Genomic DNA, 18,615 nt, shown 5'->3' with positions numbered 1-18,615 from the left:
TACTCCTCTTAAAGAAATAAGCAAGAAGGAAATACAAACCAGTTCGTTAAAAAGCTGTAGAAGCTGTTTATTGAGTGTTTTGTATTAACATATTTTACAAAAACTAGATTTACAGAAATTATCCATAACTGAACCATTTTCGATTTAGGCACAAAAATACAGGAAAGCTCAGTCCAAAAGTTTTTCAATTTTGATTAAATAAGTAATGGTTATGAAAGGTATCCCACGAATAGGAAAATATACCATGGATTTCAAATGTTCTGCAGTCACTGAATGACAAACTGAAAATGAAAACACAACCCCTTTCTCATTTTTTCTCTCCACAATTGATGACTTACTGAAATCTAAAAACTAAATCCACTATCAAAGGTTCTACAACAACACCCAAAACCCAGTTTGAGCAATAAAAACAAACGCACTATAAAGATCACAACTCTAGCTTTCAGTGAAAGTTTGTGGGCTTTTCTTTGGGATAAAGTGGAAGGAAACAAAAGCACTTGTTCAGATTCATGCAGCGCTCACCTCAAACTGCTCGTAGCACTGTAATAACAGAAACCCAAACATGCTCAACAAACAGCAGTATCTCTTCTGTTGTGTCCTTTGATATGTCTCCAGCTACAGATTTGCTGGGAATTTAATAATAAACCCCCATTTTTTTTTTAATTCATGTCAAACGTAATTGGAACAAGGTGTGTAGGCAGAGGGTGATTATATTCCCCGCTGGCTTGATTTTTGCAATTAGCACCCCTCGATGAGTGGACACAAGCTGCAAAATAAAACTCATTTCATCATACAGATTATCAGTCATTCAGGTCGCAGAATATCAAGAAGTATAAAGTCAAAGTCAACTGGATTTGCTGTGAAGGTTTGAAAATGTTTAGTGTTTCTTCTGCATGTGAAAGAGGCGTCAACATTTCTAAACAAGCTGCTTCGTGATTAAAACTGAAGAGGCCTCTTAAATGAGGGGGAAACATATTCAAATTAAAATGCAGCAAGTCCAGCTTCTGCAGACTTAACACTTTATACACACTTATGATACACACGGATGACCAAGACCCCCAAACTCAGCAGAAAAAAAAAATGCTTTACTGCTCATCAGCAAAGAGTTAATTTAAGAAAGACACAGAGGAAAACGCCCATCGACCTTGTATAAAATGCACTACATCCTCTTTTTTTCTGCGCACCTCAAGGTGCCAAAACCAGAAAACAAAAATACACGAGCCCACGTTCCCCGATGTTGAATAACAAAATGCAAACTGTTTGCAATGGGTGATGTGACACACTAAATACAGAAGAACCCACGTGGGTCCAAAACACTTTGTTTGCAGCATTAGTTTTGATAGAAACATTCATATTTGACAAAAAGGCTGAACAATACTAAAGTGACATTCTCTTACTTTGAGGTAAGAAATAAAAATGTTATTTTGCCTACACTTAATTCACAGTTGAAACTCAAAAAAAGAAAACAGACAGATGAGCTTCTCCTTAATGATCAAGTTTTCTTCTGTGAGCAAAGCAAAAAAAAAAAAAAAAACACCTGATAAAAGAAAGAAAATTGTCCTGTTCACTGTGTAATGACTTGTAATGACACTTTCTCTCCTTCAGAGCCTTCTTACAACACAACTGCTTGCTTGTAATCCTTTGAATCTTCTGAATGTCGAAGCATGCTGCGGTTTGACACCCAGTTTGAATCATGAGACAGTGACAGTCTATATGATCGGGCCGTTGCAAAGTGTGGCACGTAAATAAAGGGCAATGCAACCTTGCATTTTTTTTTCTTTACTTGCACCCATTAGTTTAGATAATGCTGACAATACTGGAATCAGTGATGCAGAGGCCATTTACATGTTTAGTCTCACCTTTTTTTGTAGGCAGTCCAAAAGTCAACGTTTGCAACGCTTTTAAATTAGTTTTAAATAGGTGGTGACCGTTGACGACACCGAATGAGGGAGGGTTGAAATAGCTCTGTCAGTGTCTCACAGGATGACCCCCGGACTCTTCAGCTGAACCCAACGTGTAAATCAGGGAGCGGGGTCTTGTTGGTTTTGCATGCGTCTCTCTGCGGCTGCCGCCATGGTTATACGTCTCAGCACGCTGGAGTCCAGATCTTGGAGCATGTCCTCCTCCAGTCCGGGCAAATCCTCATCCTGATCCTCTGGACCGTTGTTCAGGTACTTCCTGCAGGGAAACGCAGAGAACAAGAGCGATTGTAATCCAACGGAAAGAGCATTGAAAATATCATCTTCACTTGCAGGTTTCAGCTGAAATCTCCTGATGAATAAAAGGCCACGCAGCTGGAAGAGAGCATGACGAGGGGTGGAGGAGCGAGGCAGGCCGAGATGCACAAACCCACATTTGTGGGACTCCACTGTCCGATACAAATGAGCTCCTCGGGTAATAAGTCAGATAAGTTGTTTTGATTTAGTTTAATTGTTTTTCAGCAGACAATCCATCATTAAACTGCAGTTTCAGGCTACTCATGTGATACTTATATGACACAGTAATTCCATAAACTGTAATATGTTGCCTGAAAGACGGGCTCAGAGTTTCTACTGTGTGTGTGTATATAAAAATAAAACTCATTTTCATCATATCAGTCATTCAGGTCCCAGAATATCATGAAGCATAAAGTCAAAATCAACTGGATTTGCTATGAAGGTTTGAGATTGTTTATATATTTAATACATTTGTAAAGACATTTTTTTTAAAGGAAGGCCACATTCAAATTTGTATTTGTTTCTTACAGATGAAGATCATTGCACTTTGGAAAGGACGGCATTAACATTCATCAATCTAACGAGAGATGAAGACCGTGTAGTGGTCTGTACTTTCACCCCGATGTCGCCAGTTGGAGTCCAGGATGTGTGGAGTTTCCTGGCTTTTTTTCCAAGCAGATACTCTGGTTTCCTTCCAATCAAATAACAAACTTGAAGTCTAGTGGCGTCTCTCAAATTGCCCCCCCCCCCCCCCCAAGGTGTGATTATGATTCCGAGTGCGTGTGACTGCTCTGTGTTTGCCTCGTGGTGTACTGCTGATCTGCCTGGAGCGTTAACCCACCATTGTTAAAGCAGTGTTGAAAGGGTAGCTGATGAAGAGTACTCTCTGTCAACATTAGACTCACAAATTTCAATCTGAAGCTGTATTTGTCAATCCGATGCCAAAAGGAAAATCATCATTACACCCACAGAAATTCTAAAATTCTATGTTTGGGTAAGCAAACCTCTAAAGTCACATGTCAACATATAGATGATTCATTCTGTTCCTTTGACAGTTACTTCTTTTTGCAAGTTGCCGTGTTATGATGGACATAAACAATCATAGTCTTTTGGTTTATATTCAAAAAATATTTAAAAAAAATTTCAAATTGAAATTTGATCTGAACTAAAAAGAACAATGTCTCCCGACACTCTTGACCTCAATTTCCTTTTGGTGAACACAAACATCTCTTCCTATGAAGGACTGACCTGCGTGCTTGCTGGAGCAACTCTTCCTTTCTTTGCTTTAACATCTTCTGCCGCTCTTCGGCAGACTTTGAGAAGCGACCTCCTCGGGCCTCCATGTTGTCGGGCTCGCCCAGACCCGGCTCGGCGGCTCCGCTGGGCCCCGCCTGCTCGTCTGCTGCAGCGTTCACCTGCAGAGGGCCGCGCTCTATGGCCTGAGGAAGGATTGTGCAAAGAATACGCCAAGTTTGTCTTTCAAGAGAAGTTTAGGGAATTGAACGGGGTAGAAAGACAAACTGTGACCCAAGTGTTGCAGTAACTACTAAAGCGCCGTTTACCCAAAGATACTTCAGAGAATCGCGTTGGCGTTTGACTGACCTGTGTGGGGAAAGGCACCTGGATGCGTCCCTCCAGGATGTTGTCGGTGGTGACCTCCACAGAGCGGGTCAGCTGCAGGTCCTGCATCACCAGGTAGGACGGCACCTGAGGGAACATCTCCTGAATCTGATGGGCCTGATGGCCAGAGAGCAGAGGAAGAAAACAGAAGAGACATCAAATACTAAGGACGGACAACACAGCGAGTCAAGATGAAAAATATGTTCCTTTTTTTTTAAAGATTAATATAGTTCTGTTAAATGTATGGGTTTAATAATTACATTTCTGCAAACCAAATACTTTTGGGAAAGTCAAATAAACATACACAGATCAAACACATTATGTTAACAGAGAACTGATTGACAAGAATGATGAATTTATACCTGAAAAGTTATGGAAATGAAGTAGAACAAAATTGAATTGTTTTGTTTGTATACAAAAAACAATTGTTAAAAATGTCAATCATTTCATTGTCTGTAAATATGAACTCACCATAGCCATAAGTTGGGAGTTGTTGGCCTGCGCAATGCCCAAGATATTAGTCGTGTGCATTACCTCCACTGAAAAACTGGGCAGCCAGCTGGCAATGCGAGATCCTGTAAATAGATTATGTGGCGTTTATACTTCAATGTTGCACACGGCCGATTAGTGCGGAGCGACTGCTGAGGCTTGTGTCCAACAGGCTCACCGTCAAAGTGGAAGAAGTGATTGTGTTGGTTATGTGGTCGGGCCTCTGGAGCGGCCCCGGCCGGGCCGATGTTGTCTTCCAAACCACCACCACCACCCGGCTGCTGGCTTCTGGCCTGGCTCCCTTCCCCGTTAATGTTCAGCGACGTCCGACACGTGGGGCACGACGTGTCCTGCTCCAGCCACGAGCGGAGACAAGAGCTGAAGAGTAAAGTCGCTGAAGTTATTAGAAGGCCAAGGCATCCTCCCTCTGGTAAGATAAACTCCTAAAATGTCCCTGGATAGACTGTAGAAATAACGAAACCCACTACTTTCTTACTTGTGAAAGAGATGGCCACAGGGTAGTTTTCGCGCCGTCAACATGGCATCCCAACAGATGGCACAATCGTCATCATTCGCAGCGAGCTCCTCTGCAGTCGCAACAGAGAATCTGTCCGGAGTCCACGGTATATTCAAATATGGGCGGTCAATAGATACATACAAACACTGCAGCGGGATAACCATAGAACACAACAGAAAACACAACAGAATAAAAGCTCAAATCACCTCGCCTCCATGTTGTTGATAACACGGAGGTAGTTCTTGTGTCGGCGGATGCGACGCTGGACCTCATGGAAAAGATACCGCAGCTGCATGAAGATAACCAAGCTCGCCATGGACAGCCAGATGTTACCAAAAAGCTAAAGACACAAACACAGAGAGAAAAGGTGAGATGTTAAAAGGGCTCTGAGGGGAAGCCTCGTAATCAGACAGCTCGTCAGTGGGAGGGGTTACCAGCATGTGGATGTGGTGAATGAGGTCGAGGAAGAGCATCGCCAGCTCCATGATGAAGTCGGTGTAGTAGACATACGTTCCTTTACTCTCCCAAGTCCCTGGGTGGTTCAAATCCCACAGATGGATGGAGTACCTGAGGGAGGCAACAGAAAATTATATTTCAGGTCTGTGGAGGGAAACAAAACGACTGCACAAAACAATGGCATGCAAAAAAAAAAAAAGTAGATTCACACAGGGAGGACAGACATTATACACAGACAAGGCTTTAGGGAACACAAATGAATAATTTTGAATGTTTGCTTTTGATGATTTGACATTTGTGCCAGTATGCTCGGGTAAAAAAGTAATGAAACCAAATTGAAAAACGCAGATCTAACTGAAAACCAACAAGAATTAATTTCCAGGTAGATCATCAATACAAACTAATCTTGTTGTGGAATAGCTTTAAGCATGCAGCTGAAGAAAAAACAACAACAATTCATTCAAACTGAAGTTGGTACTAAAAATAGAATCTGCATTCGCCCCCATTTTTAGTTTGAACAAGTTTTTATAGCAGTTCTTACAATTAACAACACATTAAAAGTGGATTATCTTGCATAAAGAGGAGCTTTATCTATGTTGCCTCAGTTCACTTCCTTGACAAATTCAAGTCTTATATGTTTCACAAGCGACAACCATTTTTACCAATGTTTCCAAGGTTTTGAAAATGCTTGAAGGTGTCTTTTTCATTTTGGAAATATCTATTAATAATTTACAGGTAGGTCCAATTTAGCTCATTATTGTGATTCATTTTTTTTGTACTGCCAGTCGAGATATAGCCCCAGTCGGCATTTTGAAGTATAAAGGTATTCATTGGATTAAAAATAATTTGTGATGCTTCTTCTTTTCATTTTAAGTGACAGCCACTTTAATTCTCAACTAAAGGTTAACATTAGAGGTGAATATGCGCATCCTGTCAGAGAAAAAAAGAAACCTTTCACACTAGGGCTAATAGCATCAGAGGGAAAACAAATAAGTGTTACCAAGATTAGCCCTTGATGCTAAATTTGCACAGGCCATGTCGTCCATGCTGCTGCAGTGTGTGTCTGTGTACGCTTAGATAATGAGGCTTTAAAGAGACTTACCGCACGATGACATGCCCAGTGCGAACGGTCACCAGCAGACACTGACAAGGAAACACATGAAGATGATGCAATCATTAGAGACCAGTGCCAATTATGAGAAAACGCCCGAAAACCTAACTTGCTTTATGTTTTGTTAATTAAAATAGATCTAATAACAGTTCACACAAAGAAGCAAAGCATTCAATTATTTAGCTTTTGTGTTTTCTCAAAAGAGTAACGTCAAAACACTTGATTATAAGGTCATGTTGTTGAGACAAGCACAACACGAGGAAGCTGAAACTAATTCACCCAAAGTAAATCCAATCATTAATCCTTTCTTTTTCAACATAATACTCTGCTTCAGAGCAATCTCGTCAAAGTGTGACTGAGTTTCACAAAAGGCAGCTCTGATAGTGCAAAATGTGATCAGTGGTGAAGAAAATGGTGCTGTGGGCAAAGTTAACCTCTCGAGGCATCTCTGCAGGCCGGGATTGAAAAATACTTAAAAGTTACTCGACCAGAAAGTATCTTTCACATATACTTCCCATGAAAAGTCTCACTTCTGCACACAGAATAAAGCAATACACGAAAACAAGACCATTACAACTCATTTCAAACCCACAGTTGCCGACATCGATCACACCAAAGTGGATATGTTTACAATCACACCAAAATTTGTAGCCATCAAACTATGTTTATAATTCCTAACGGACGTCAACTTCAGAAACCAGCCGCATGGGTTTCTGGGATATCAGAGATGGCGTCACGGCAGCTCAAGAGAAAATACCAACATTTTACCGATTTAGCTGAGAAAAAAAAAAAAAACAAGAAATTCTCAATGAAGTATTCAAGCCACAAGAATAGTGTTAAATGTTGTGAAACTGAACTATCGCGAATCGGGATCTCACAAGATCGAGTGTACAAACGGGAGTCTTTGGGAGTTTCCGTGACACTAAAATGTCAACAAACCAGGTTTTGTTCCACAAAATATAAAGGCTGGAAACACACTTTGTGTGTGATGACAAATTTCTTTGAGGAAAGTATTGACAATATATATCAGAGATATACATCAACAACTAAAACGGTTGAAAAAAAAAAAAAGTAAATTCTAAATTTACTCAAATGTATTACTGTTTTACCCAGCCATAGCTTAAATATACATGGGCATACACCAAAGCTAAAGCCCGAGAAGCACCATCGTGTGTACAGTGGACAAAACATGTTTTTTCGCAACCTTTGTCCATCCCGTCTATGCTGCTGTGACTGCAGGCTCTCACCTCTGCTGCCATAAAGGAGAGGGTGTGCATGCCATGTGAAGCGCCCAGCAGACCACACACCACAGCCAGGCCGCAGCAGTCCAGGAGCAGAGAGACCAGCAGACAAAGCACTCGCACATGGCTGTTCATAGGAGTGGATGGGGAAAAGGACAGCTGCAGGGGGGAAAAAAAAGATACAACTCATTAGTACCACTGGCGTTCTTCTTCTTCTGTGTGTGTGTGGCTGGAGTACTAATTGAGCCAAATTACTGTTCATGTAAAGAGGAGAGCTGGATTAGCAAAAACAAAGCCCTGGAGTAAAGCTCATCAGCATGCCTGTGGGAAGGCCCACACTGAAAGCTGGCCTGCTATGTAGAAATTACACACCAGAGAAGCATTCGCCTTTGCTTGGTTCAATGTAAAGAAAACCACAAATAATGCGGAAGTTATTTCCTGCCCATCTTTGGACAGTTTGGCCCATTCCTCCTTGCAGCACCTCTCCAGCTCCGTGAAGTTGAAAGGGAAGTTTGGGTGCAGAGACATTTTCAGATCTCTCCAGAGGTGTTTAATGTGATTCAACTGGCCTGGTGATGAGCAGTGCCTCGCTTCCTCCAATCATCATGTCTGGCATTCACCCCAAACTGTTCAAAACATGTCCCATCAGACCAGAAAATTTTGTTTGTCATGGTCTGAAAGTGCTCCGTGTCCATTTTGGTAAACCTCGGGTGGGCTGCTCGAGGAAGTGTGGTTGGTGGTTTCCAACTTCTTGCTTTTATAGATATGCATCATATAGATATGATTCAGACCACTGTGCTCATTGGGATCTTTAAACCAGCAGAAACTATACTGTACCCTTCCCCAGACCTGCGTCTCGTGATAATCCTGACTCTCAGAGGTCTACAAACAATCCCTTTGACTTTGAACGCCGACATTTACTGTGGGACCTTATATACAGGAATCGTGTCAAATCAGCTAAATTTACAACAAGCCGACGTTGATTAAGCTGTAGAAACATCAAGGATGAGGGGTGGAAACAGAAGTGAGCTGAGCTCAATTCTCAGCTTCAAAGGCTGTGAATACTGATTATGTTGGTTATACGGCAGGAACACAACAAAATGTGAAAAAGGTGAAGTGCTGTGAAGACTTTCCAGAAGCACTGCAGGACATCAAAACACATTTCATAATTTCTGTATTTATCACTAGGTTCAACACGCCCACAATAACAACTCACAAATACCCACTCTCGCTCTTTAGTTTGCATGCGTGATCTTCACCTCAGAGATACAACCCACAGATACAGACAGTAAGTCAGTACATGAGGACTAAGATACAAACCCAGTGTCATTCTGAAGTCGTTAAGGATATGATTGAATTTGATATTCTGTTTTTCCCCAACAGGCAAAGCACACTCTGATACGGGGTCATGCCGATGTAGTGACAGCAACTGCATCAGTCAAACCAGTGTGGGACTCTATTAATAGATTCCGGAGTGAAAAGAATACAGTTACAAGTCAGGCTTTAGGGGGATGTTCAGCACACCTTTCAGAGGTCGGTATGGACATTTGGAGGGATTGTCGATCAAATGTTATTCAAAGTCATTTTCCCCCCCCAACAGTGGAGAGTCACTCTTACATTTGTGCTCAGCCTTTGCAACAAGCTTGAAATCTGGCCTCATGACCTATCTTCTATGGGCTGCCCACATTTCAACGTCATGCACTGAGGAGCCTGGGTTCACACAGCACACTGAAACGGCCATTTGTCTGAAGTAAAACTGAGCTCCACTCACTTTAAGTATTAAAGCACTACAATATTACATTAAAATCAAATAAACTAAATGTAAATGTGCTGGTTTGGCACATAAATAATGGCAAAGAGGTCATTTACAATGAGTCCAGAAGGCACTTAACAGCTTGCATCTGCATCAGTGACAATGTTGTAAAAAATACCAGTTTCCCATTTCTGACACAAACTAGGATGTACATCTTCCCTTTACATGAGCAAATAAGGTGAAGCTCCCCGTGACAACCATGTCCTTTAGCACGATACAGCTCCTTCAGAAGACTTATCATACCTATGACCCCTGAGCTTGCCATAATATTACCTCACAACATAAAGTGATGCTCCATTTTTTTTTTTTTTGCAGGTTATCGGCCAATAAAAAAAAATGTTTCTGGCATGTGCACAGCATCATTAGTTGAGGTAACTATTCCAACCTCCACAATAGAGTAAATGATGTTACCCAGTCTCAGAAGCCTCAGTTCGAGATGAAAGCATTAGTTCTTCAAACAGGACAAGGTAAAATGTGCCACTGAAAATAGGATTTGTGAAAGCCAAACAGAGCCTGAAGCATTGAGGGTCATCGGGAGCGACCAACACTGGCTGTGGCTGCTCAAGGCAACCCAACGACTTGGTGAAGGCTGCCAACACTGCCAACACCAGTAAAAAAGAGCATTTCCGCTTGAACCATTTCATTTTTCTGCCAGACAAATGCAATACTCATGATTGCATATAGATAGTATAAGTGATTAATCGTAAACAAGGCCCTCATCGCTGATCCAGCTCATGATTGGCGTGAAAAATACTCCAGGGTATTAAAATATGTAAAACGACACATTGTTGACAGAGACACTTACATATTCAAAACGGTCTTTGCAGAGCTGAACCATGAGATGGAGAAAGACCAAGGCGGAGAACCACAAACACCACATGACCACCTCCTCCACCGTCTGCACGTTCAACACGCCAAAGATGAAGATGAACTTGTAGAAGATGAAGTTCCAAAACTTGTCCTTCAGGTGCTACGGAGACAACACAGAGCAAAGGGGTCATGTTTTCGCTAACAGGTTTACACTAAGGAGATGAACAAGTCTTTGGTTCTTAATTCAAGTGCCACCGAAAACACCTACCTGCTTTTCGCTGACCCTGAGTGGACCGAACACCACATACTGAATCATTTTAGCAATCAACATTAAGGAGCAGCAGAACGTGTTCACCAACACCTGAGATGACAGAGAGTAAAGTGCTGGTTATCGCCTTTCTTTTACATAATGAGACAAGAGAAGAGAGGACGGCGATGCTCACCCATACAAAGAGACTGTCGGTGACAAGATACCACAGGACAGTTGTGGCCAATTCTGTGTTACTAATATCATTGTTTATGTGTTCAATATCCACTCCAGAGGGAGCTGGTGTTTCGTCAGGTTCTAGAGAGCCGAACCCAGGGTCGGTCACAGTGGTGTAGGCACTGAAGATGCTCCCAGCCAGCAGGGCCACACTCAGGGCAGTGTAGGTCTGCAGGCTGGGCCAGGGGAACCTCTCCAGGAACAGCAGAGGCATCGCAGTGCTTACGGTGCACTCCTCCACTTGTTGACAGTGTCAGACCAACAACCTGAGAAGAGAGAAGCGAGTTAGCCGGCTTCATTTCACCACAACACGGTCGTGGATGACGCAAATTGACGTGTGATTGCTTCGGGTAAACTCGTCGGGCTTGATGGCTTTCAGAATGTCGGTTTGTCAGCCGACGCTACCGCAAGTTCCGTTCGGCTCAGCGGAGCCGATAAGCGTACAAATTAGTCCGGCACCAAACAGTCTGTGGTCGAGTGCTATGACATCAGCCAATAAGGAATGAAATAGCGTGGCTCAGGTATTTTATTTGACCAGTTCTGCTTTAAAAACACCACATTACTAACAGGAGTTCACGCCCCTAACGAGTTATCTTCCTGACTAGCGTTACCTAATACTAGCTTAGCTCGCGTTAGCTGCACGGCTAGCTGGTTAGCGAGCACCAAACACAAGACCTGGATCAAACCCAACACTTACAGCTCGTCACAGATGTGGTTAACACAGTATCCTGCGCTCCTTGGTGTGTTGGGAGGTGTACTCTTAGAGCAGCTGCACCGAGGACGTGGTGATTGCCACCATCGTTGTATTTATTTGACGGAGCAGGCAGCAGACTGACACTGACGAGAGGCTGCTGTTTGCGCTGCGTAGTGACGTCATCAGCACGGCGTTAAAGACGCAGTGCAACATATGCAACATGATATTAAAATATAACATAATTTAATCATATTCGGGTTATTACCTTGACCAACGAAAATTATGTTTTGTCTGCATGTATTTATTTATTGGTTTGTATGTATGTATGTATGTATGTATGTATGTATGTATGTATGTATGTATGTATGTATGTTTTTCCTAACTTTTCTTAAAACCTATTTATCTGAATTGCATTAAATGTTCTGGAATGATTTGTCATCATCCAACGATCGATGACTTGAAGTGTTTCCAAATAAATCCCAAAAATTGCACTGGAAAAATATCCCATACTATGCTACAATAATAATAAAAAAAAAAAAGGATCATACAATAGGAGTGTACATTGTACATATGAAGTCCAGATGTGACCAACCAGGACAGTGTTATGTTTCAGCTTTTCTTTGAACTGATATATGAATAAAATTATGCTACTGATGATAATCAAAAATGTATACTAATTGGATAATTGCAGGTATTTTTTATGTTTATTTTTATAGTGTTGGTCTCCTTGGTTTACTGCAGTGTCACATTGATTGTTGATCTTTGTGTGTGCTGTTATATAAGTTGTCGATATAGACACCTCGGTGTATTGATATAATTACATTGCTAGTTTATTAAGATAAAACGTATTGTGCAACATAAAAGAAAACTAATGACAAGATGTAAAGGGGTAGGATTAAATAAGTCTATAGGTCCTCATATCCCGTTTCGTACATGTACAGCAAATTGGCATATACGGAGTATGCTATCCCCGAAACGTCTGCTTTACTCATTTTGATGTATTCCTTTTTACTTTGTTTCTTTATTTTACATGTTTGAAATAAAAAAAAATCTGTTATTTATTCAATCTTTTCATACATTTGGTGATCAATAATTTTAAATAACTAACATGCTGGATTTTCTTTTTACATGTGCCAGAGTCCCCTACCTTCCTCAATAGTCAACTGGGATCAGCTCCAATGACCTGTGAACCCAAAGTTAAATAAAGTGACAGATGATGCTAAACAGCATCATCTTTCAGTAAATCTGCGGTGGACCGTAATCATCCTGACTACATCCTGACGCAATTTCGTTGTACCATGTACAATGACAATAAAGCTTCTAATCTAATCTAATCTACATGTTTATCTTGCAGGTACTGTAGTTGAGGAGTTCAATAAATTAATACCTGTTAATTATTAAAAATATTTGGTTTCGCTTTTGCATTGTATATTGTGACACACGCAGGGTTTTTTCAGTCAGTTAAATCATAAATGGCAAACGCAGTTTTGCTCAAATTTAATGTGTAGCACAAAACAGCAATAAAATCAATAAAAAAACACATATTTAAACTAAAAGCAAACTGAACGTAGGTAGCTCTGGTCCTAGTTATCTCCCTAGAGTCAAAGTAATGGTTGAAACTGATTTTCAAACAAACAATCCTTCAAACATTTTGTACATTTTGTGTGGCGCAAAGACATTATGCAGTCACATTTTGTCATGATAGGACCACTCAGTGCTCTGCACTAAATTTCACTGCTGACAATCATTAACTTTAGATATGTCTTCATTCCATTCAATGGCATTGACAGAAAGTCCAAAGTTAACATCTGGGGGAGTGTCTTTACAAATTGTAATGTAAAAGTTGAGGTGGAAATTGAAACGAGTCCAAGTTTTCATTTGGATTTATGCAGTAGGTAGTGTGACCATTCAAAGTGTATTTAATTATGTTTATCGTGCAAATCGACTCCGCTGGCAGAAGTCAAGATATAGCACATTAACGTGAGTTGATACACAGCTTTCTGCCTATTGTTTCTGTTGATCAGCATCTTTTGTGTCTTGCTATACATGCAAACAGTCCAAGATTTTGAAGTAGCAAGTGGAGGAAGGAAAGCAAAGTGGACTCATACTCCATACGCATAGCCTACCAGTTATTTTACATACCTAGAGCAGTTGACAGTGATGTATTAGGCAATGGATGTTCATTTTGACATAATACAGTAAAGCATTTGAGTTAGAAATAGCTAAGGGTTTAACATTGATTTACTCTTTGAGAAAATGAATAATCAACACCTTTTATACCAAAACAATTCCCTGATTTATTTTGTCATATATACTGTACATGACAAATAGATGATTATCAAGACATGAACATGAATGACACATTTAAAATACAACCATTAACCCTGACTGTGTTGTGGTTGGTGCTATAGAGATAAAGTTGAATTGAATGGAATCCAAACCTCACTAAAATGTCAATGATACAAATTGTACCACAGCCTTAAGAGCAGATGTCAGTGAGTTGTTCACTTTCTTGTAAGTGGTGCTTCCTGATGAGCTAAGATTCCCGTCTGAAATGACTTGTCACGTTAAAAACCTCATGCATGCTTAGATCATCTTTAGAGGGAAGTGAAACCTTGCTATTGCAGCACTTTGTCTTCTGTGCAGACCCAACTGTGAGCGCAGCTGCTTACAAACATGAACCACTCAGCTGAGCCGTCTCCTTCGGAGGCTCCTGAGGAGTCTGGTGGCGCGATGGCCCTCGCTTGTGTGATCCTGGCCCTTTCCTTCATGGTTGGAGCGCCGGGGAACCTGCTGGTGATCTGGACCATCCTGAGACACGTCAAGCAGCACTCCCACATTCTGGTGCTCATCCTGCACCTGGCTGCCGCAGACCTGCTGGTCCTCATCACCCTGCCTCTGTGGATCTACTCGCTGGTGCACACATGGGTATTTGGCGAGGCTTTCTGCAAGGCCTTGGTGTACATTATCAATGTGTGCATGTTCAGCAGCATCTTCTTCATCACCCTCATGAGCGTGGAACGATTTCTCGCCATCTGTCATCCTTTTGTTATGTTGCGCTGGAAGAACAGGAGAGTTATGAACTGGTGTCTGGTAGTATTGTGGCTCGCTGCTTTACTTTTAGGGGTGCCTGCGTTGCTAACCCAGACCTTGGATGAAGATGATGGAACACAGCAGTGTTTTTACAGTGAATTTGGCACCGTGACTCATGCAATAATCTTCCTCTGTCTGGAGACCTTGGGGGGCTTTGTAATTCCTTTTGTTACTCTCAGTGTCTGTTATTGTCGAGTGTCTGCACAGCTCAAGAAAATGAGCTTCAACTCAAAACCAAAATCCATGGCTCTAATCCTGGCTGTGGTGATTGCATTCACAGTGTGCTGGTTGCCTTACCACATCATCAACGTTATCGATCTCGTTTGCATCCTGGGATCAGGTCCGGAGCATCGCTGCGTACCGGAGAGTTTGGTCTTCGGCTCTGGTGCCCTTGTTTTCATCAGCAGCTCAGTCAACCCCGTGTTGTATGCTCTTTTTGCAAGACGCCTACGAGGAAGTTTGCTAGAGTCCCCACTGGTCAGACTGTTCCAAGAAATGGCCGTTCACACAAACAGACTAAAAGAGCTGGCACTACAACAACAGGCGAGCCAGAGGGCAGCAAGCACCCATGAAGAGCTGGTGTCTGACTGCCTGTGTGAAACAAACACTGTGAATCCTGAAACTGAGATGATGGAAGAATGAACTCTGTCTGCTGCATTTATGTATCAAGGCTTATTTGTGATGATATAATGTTGGCAATATTGTCTCTTTAATTTTTTTTTATCACACATTTCATCCTTTTATGGAGTTGTGTTCATCAGGTTTTTGCTGATCTGGTTTTTTTGATGAATAATTACAACAGTGTTATTGTCAATTTAAAAATGTTGGCTAAGAGTGTAGAAATCATTGCGGTCTGTTTTGCCTGTGACCAAAATCAAGATCGATGAAAAGGTGAAAAGGTGAAAAGTGAAGTGATCTTTTACTGTCCCTCATCATAAAACCACAGTTTCTTTGTCATCGTGCAGATATTCTATAGAACACTGAGCAACCATTTCCTCCTAGACTGAAACTGTTGTGAAAGACCAGATGTGGTCAAAGGATGTCTTACCGATGTTTACATTAGTATTTTAATTCCCATCATACATTCCTAGAAATAACTTTAGTGAACCAAAGAAAAGCATCAGATGATCGTTTGAAGCTGTAAGTGCAATCAAACTGTTAAATATAAGGTTTGTAGTTTTAGAAAATCCCTCAAGAACATTACCTGACACACTTTTGAAATTGTTGACACACTAATTATCAATTAAAGCATTTCTACCATGAACAGCAAAAACACATATAAAAATATTGGTTATTTTCAAGGAATATAAAACTTTGTCAGCTAGGTGGTTTGGGAAACTTTTTTTTAATCAGCAGTACAGAAAAAACAAGGACATGGACAACAAATAGTCACAATTGATAGATAATCAGTATTGTTTCACAACCAAGAGAAATATTATGAAAGATATTCATACACATTAATTGTATCTATATAGTTGCATTCCAATAACTGTTTTAGGCAGTATGGTCATTTATTGTTTCAATCTCTGTAAGATTTTTCTTTAAACCGTGACCTAAGGTGAAAATAGACGTGTGGCGCATGCATGAATCATCTCTATGTCTCAAAAAAAAAAAAAAAAGCCCTGTGAGGAAACCCTTTTCCGGTTCAGTCTATACCTAAAAGGGAAGTGAAGACTTACTTGTACAGCAATTTGTTTTTCTATTCAAGCAGACACCACAGTCAGCACACACACTCACAGCATGAACCTCTCAGCTGAGCAGTCTTCTTTAGAGGAAATGGCCCCTGAGGAGTTCAGTGGTGGAACAGTTGTGGTTTGCCTGATCCTGGGTCTTGCCTTCCTGCTCGGAGCCCCTGGAAACCTGCTGGTGATCTGGACCATCCTGAGGCATGTCAAGCAGCGCTCCCACACTGTGATGCTTATTCTTCACCTGGCTGCTGCAGACCTGCTGGTGCTCATCACCCTGCCTCTGTGGATCTACTCCCTGGCCCGTTCCTGGGTATTTGGAGAGGCTTGCTGCAAAGCTATGGTTTTTATGATCAACGCCTGTATGTACAGCAGCGTTTTCCTCATCACCCTCATGAGCGTGGAGCGTTTTGTGGCTGTACGGTATCCCTTCGCCTCAGCGGAATGGAAGAGAAAAAAGGCTTTAAATAAAGTACTGTTGGCTCTGTGGACTGCAGCCTTCCTCTTCAGCATTCCTGTCATCCTAACTCAGGTTGTCGAGAAGGAAGATGATGAAGAACACTGTCTATACCGCCAGTACACTTCCCTCACCCAAGAACTGGTGTGTGTGCTGCTAGAGACACTGGTCGGCTACATACTACCCTTTGCCATCCTTGTCGTCTGCTATGGCTGCCTGTGCAGCAGGATTACTCAGATGACCTTCAAATCTAAGCGCAAGTCCACCGTCTTGATTGCCAGCGTGGTGATTGCATTTGCTATTTGCTGGACACCTCATCACATCGGAAACATCCTCTCACTCATCATCCTGGCCACTGAGAGCTCGTTCAGAGACGCTGCGGAAAGTCTGGAAAGTGCCCGAAGTACCATGGCCCTTGTAGCTGGAGCCATGGTCTTCATCAGCAGCACAATAAACCCCATCCTCTACATGTTCGCAGCCCGCTCTTTCAGGAGCTCTCTGAGAGACACTGGCATTCAGAAGCTTTTCCGCCACATCTCCAGCACCTCCCCAGGTGAGGGCAACAGAGAGGTGTCCTTTGTTTCCAAGAGACACAGCAATCAAACCAACAGCTCTCACTGTGTGTCCGAGTCAAAAGACCAAATGAACGTACTGATAAAAATGTGTGAAAATGGTCCCTCCTGACAATGGACACTGTTTGTGCTGTGTGTAGAAGTGTAGATATTTTTGGGTATTGTTTTCTCCCAAAAAGAGGAAATGAACAAAAATGAAACTAATTTTGAAAGAAATTATTGTAATATCTGAGTTTTTCTGTGCAATGCCTGTGCAATTTTGTAAAATTCCAATTACATTTACATGCTTTTTTTTTTTTTAATGTGACTATATATTTATACAAATACTCTATTATATGTCTTTTATCTCCTTTACTATTCTTTATTTACATCATATGATATTTTTAAATGGAATACCACACACAAATAAAAGATGTCAATATGAAGTTTGTGATAAAGGTGGATTCTTTTGTTTATCAATTCCAACAAAGAGGAATTGTTCAGATGATGGTATTGAGAATGTGAGTGTGGGAATGCGAAAAAGAAACTGTTTTCAGGGTACTTCTCATTTTTTGGTTTGAGGACATGTGCTAATTTCTCCTACAGTTGGGGTTTTCTTGATAAAGACTCCAAAAACGTTTTCGTTCTTGTCGTTTTATTTTAACAAGATAGCATCCCTGACACTCTCTGACAGTATGAGTGTGAATTCAGGTAGCACAGATTTTCAAAAATCATCCATAACCCTATTCTTAAATCTTTTATATGATCCAGAAATTACAATAAGTACAAAGTTGGTATTTGCTCGTGACAGATTAGCTAAGAATCATCCCCGTGTCCCCCTATAGACAACAGTCATTCTTTCAACTTCCTCTCAATGAAAAGATTGCCAAATGAAAACTGTGTGTTTCCTTTGCTGAGCAGGAAAAAGCGGAATCAGGTCTTAATGTTTGTCAGAGTTTTATTAAGCTAAAACTACCACATACAAGTAGTTTAAAATCTATTTGGTAAATTATGGTTTGAAAAGTTCATTTCACGGTCATGTCGGGTGTGACTGTCCACTGAAGTGAGCGAGCTACCAGTAGAGGGCAGTGACAGATGTATATGACATATGTTTATCCATCCAGCCATATTCTATGATGTTTTATTCAGACCTGGGTGGTGGAACCAATCCCAGATCACTAAGGGGGACAGCAAGGCACACATGCCTGGAGAAAAGTTATGCACAGGCAGAACATGAAAACTCCACATGGAAAGTCCCGTGAGTGCCAACCACAACAACCACGACCATCTGCTCATCATTTTTATAAATCAACGCCATATCAGTCTTGAAGATTATTACTCTGAAATACTAAACTACACCAATGCCATTACATTTCTT

The 18,615-nt window shown here is 41.3% G+C and overlaps 2 protein-coding genes across 2 annotated transcripts; one reads left to right on the top strand and one right to left on the bottom strand.

Annotated features, from left to right (window-relative positions):
- Window positions 1-42: 42 nt before the first annotated feature.
- On the bottom strand, window positions 43-11,605 carry LOC308132266 (E3 ubiquitin-protein ligase AMFR-like). The gene is made up of 14 exons (XM_080499289.1): window positions 11,455-11,605; window positions 10,717-11,023; window positions 10,542-10,634; window positions 10,269-10,433; window positions 7,657-7,809; window positions 6,401-6,441; window positions 5,277-5,409; window positions 5,049-5,182; window positions 4,822-4,932; window positions 4,504-4,703; window positions 4,308-4,411; window positions 3,819-3,953; window positions 3,465-3,655; window positions 43-2,178 (listed from the first exon to the last, which is right to left on the bottom strand). Exons 2-14 carry the CDS (start codon window positions 10,969-10,971, stop codon window positions 2,022-2,024), a joined length of 1,872 nt encoding a protein of 623 aa, XP_080355415.1. The 5' UTR covers window positions 10,972-11,023; window positions 11,455-11,605; the 3' UTR covers window positions 43-2,021.
- Window positions 11,606-14,127: 2,522 nt separating this feature from the next.
- LOC308149030 (uncharacterized protein) lies at window positions 14,128-17,370 on the top strand (the record flags this gene model as incomplete). The annotated part of the gene is made up of 3 exons (XM_080520661.1): window positions 14,128-15,153; window positions 16,103-16,142; window positions 16,253-17,370. 3 exons carry the CDS (start codon window positions 14,128-14,130, stop codon window positions 17,368-17,370), a joined length of 2,184 nt encoding a protein of 727 aa, XP_080376787.1.
- Between the last annotated feature and the right edge of the window lie 1,245 nt (window positions 17,371-18,615).

This window comes from Blennius ocellaris (assembly GCF_963422515.1).
Source record: "Blennius ocellaris genome assembly, chromosome: 1".
Lineage (NCBI taxonomy): Eukaryota > Metazoa > Chordata > Actinopteri > Blenniiformes > Blenniidae > Blennius > Blennius ocellaris.
Note: the sequence above shows the minus strand (reverse complement) of the source record. Positions and strands in the feature narration are given on the sequence as shown.

Bases quoted from the DNA above. Each gene is read 5' to 3' on its own strand.
- LOC308132266 (XM_080499289.1), bottom strand. From the start codon at position 10,971: ATGCCTCTGCTGTTCCTGGAGAGGTTCCCCTGGCCCAGCCTGCAGACC. The intron at 5,410-6,400 runs GTAAGTCTCTTT...TGCCTCCCTCAG, and splicing joins ACTGGGCATGTCATCGTGCG to GTACTCCATCCATCTGTGGG. The intron at 3,656-3,818 runs GTCAGTCAAACG...ATCCTTCCTCAG, and splicing joins AGGTGCCTTTCCCCACACAG to GCCATAGAGCGCGGCCCTCT.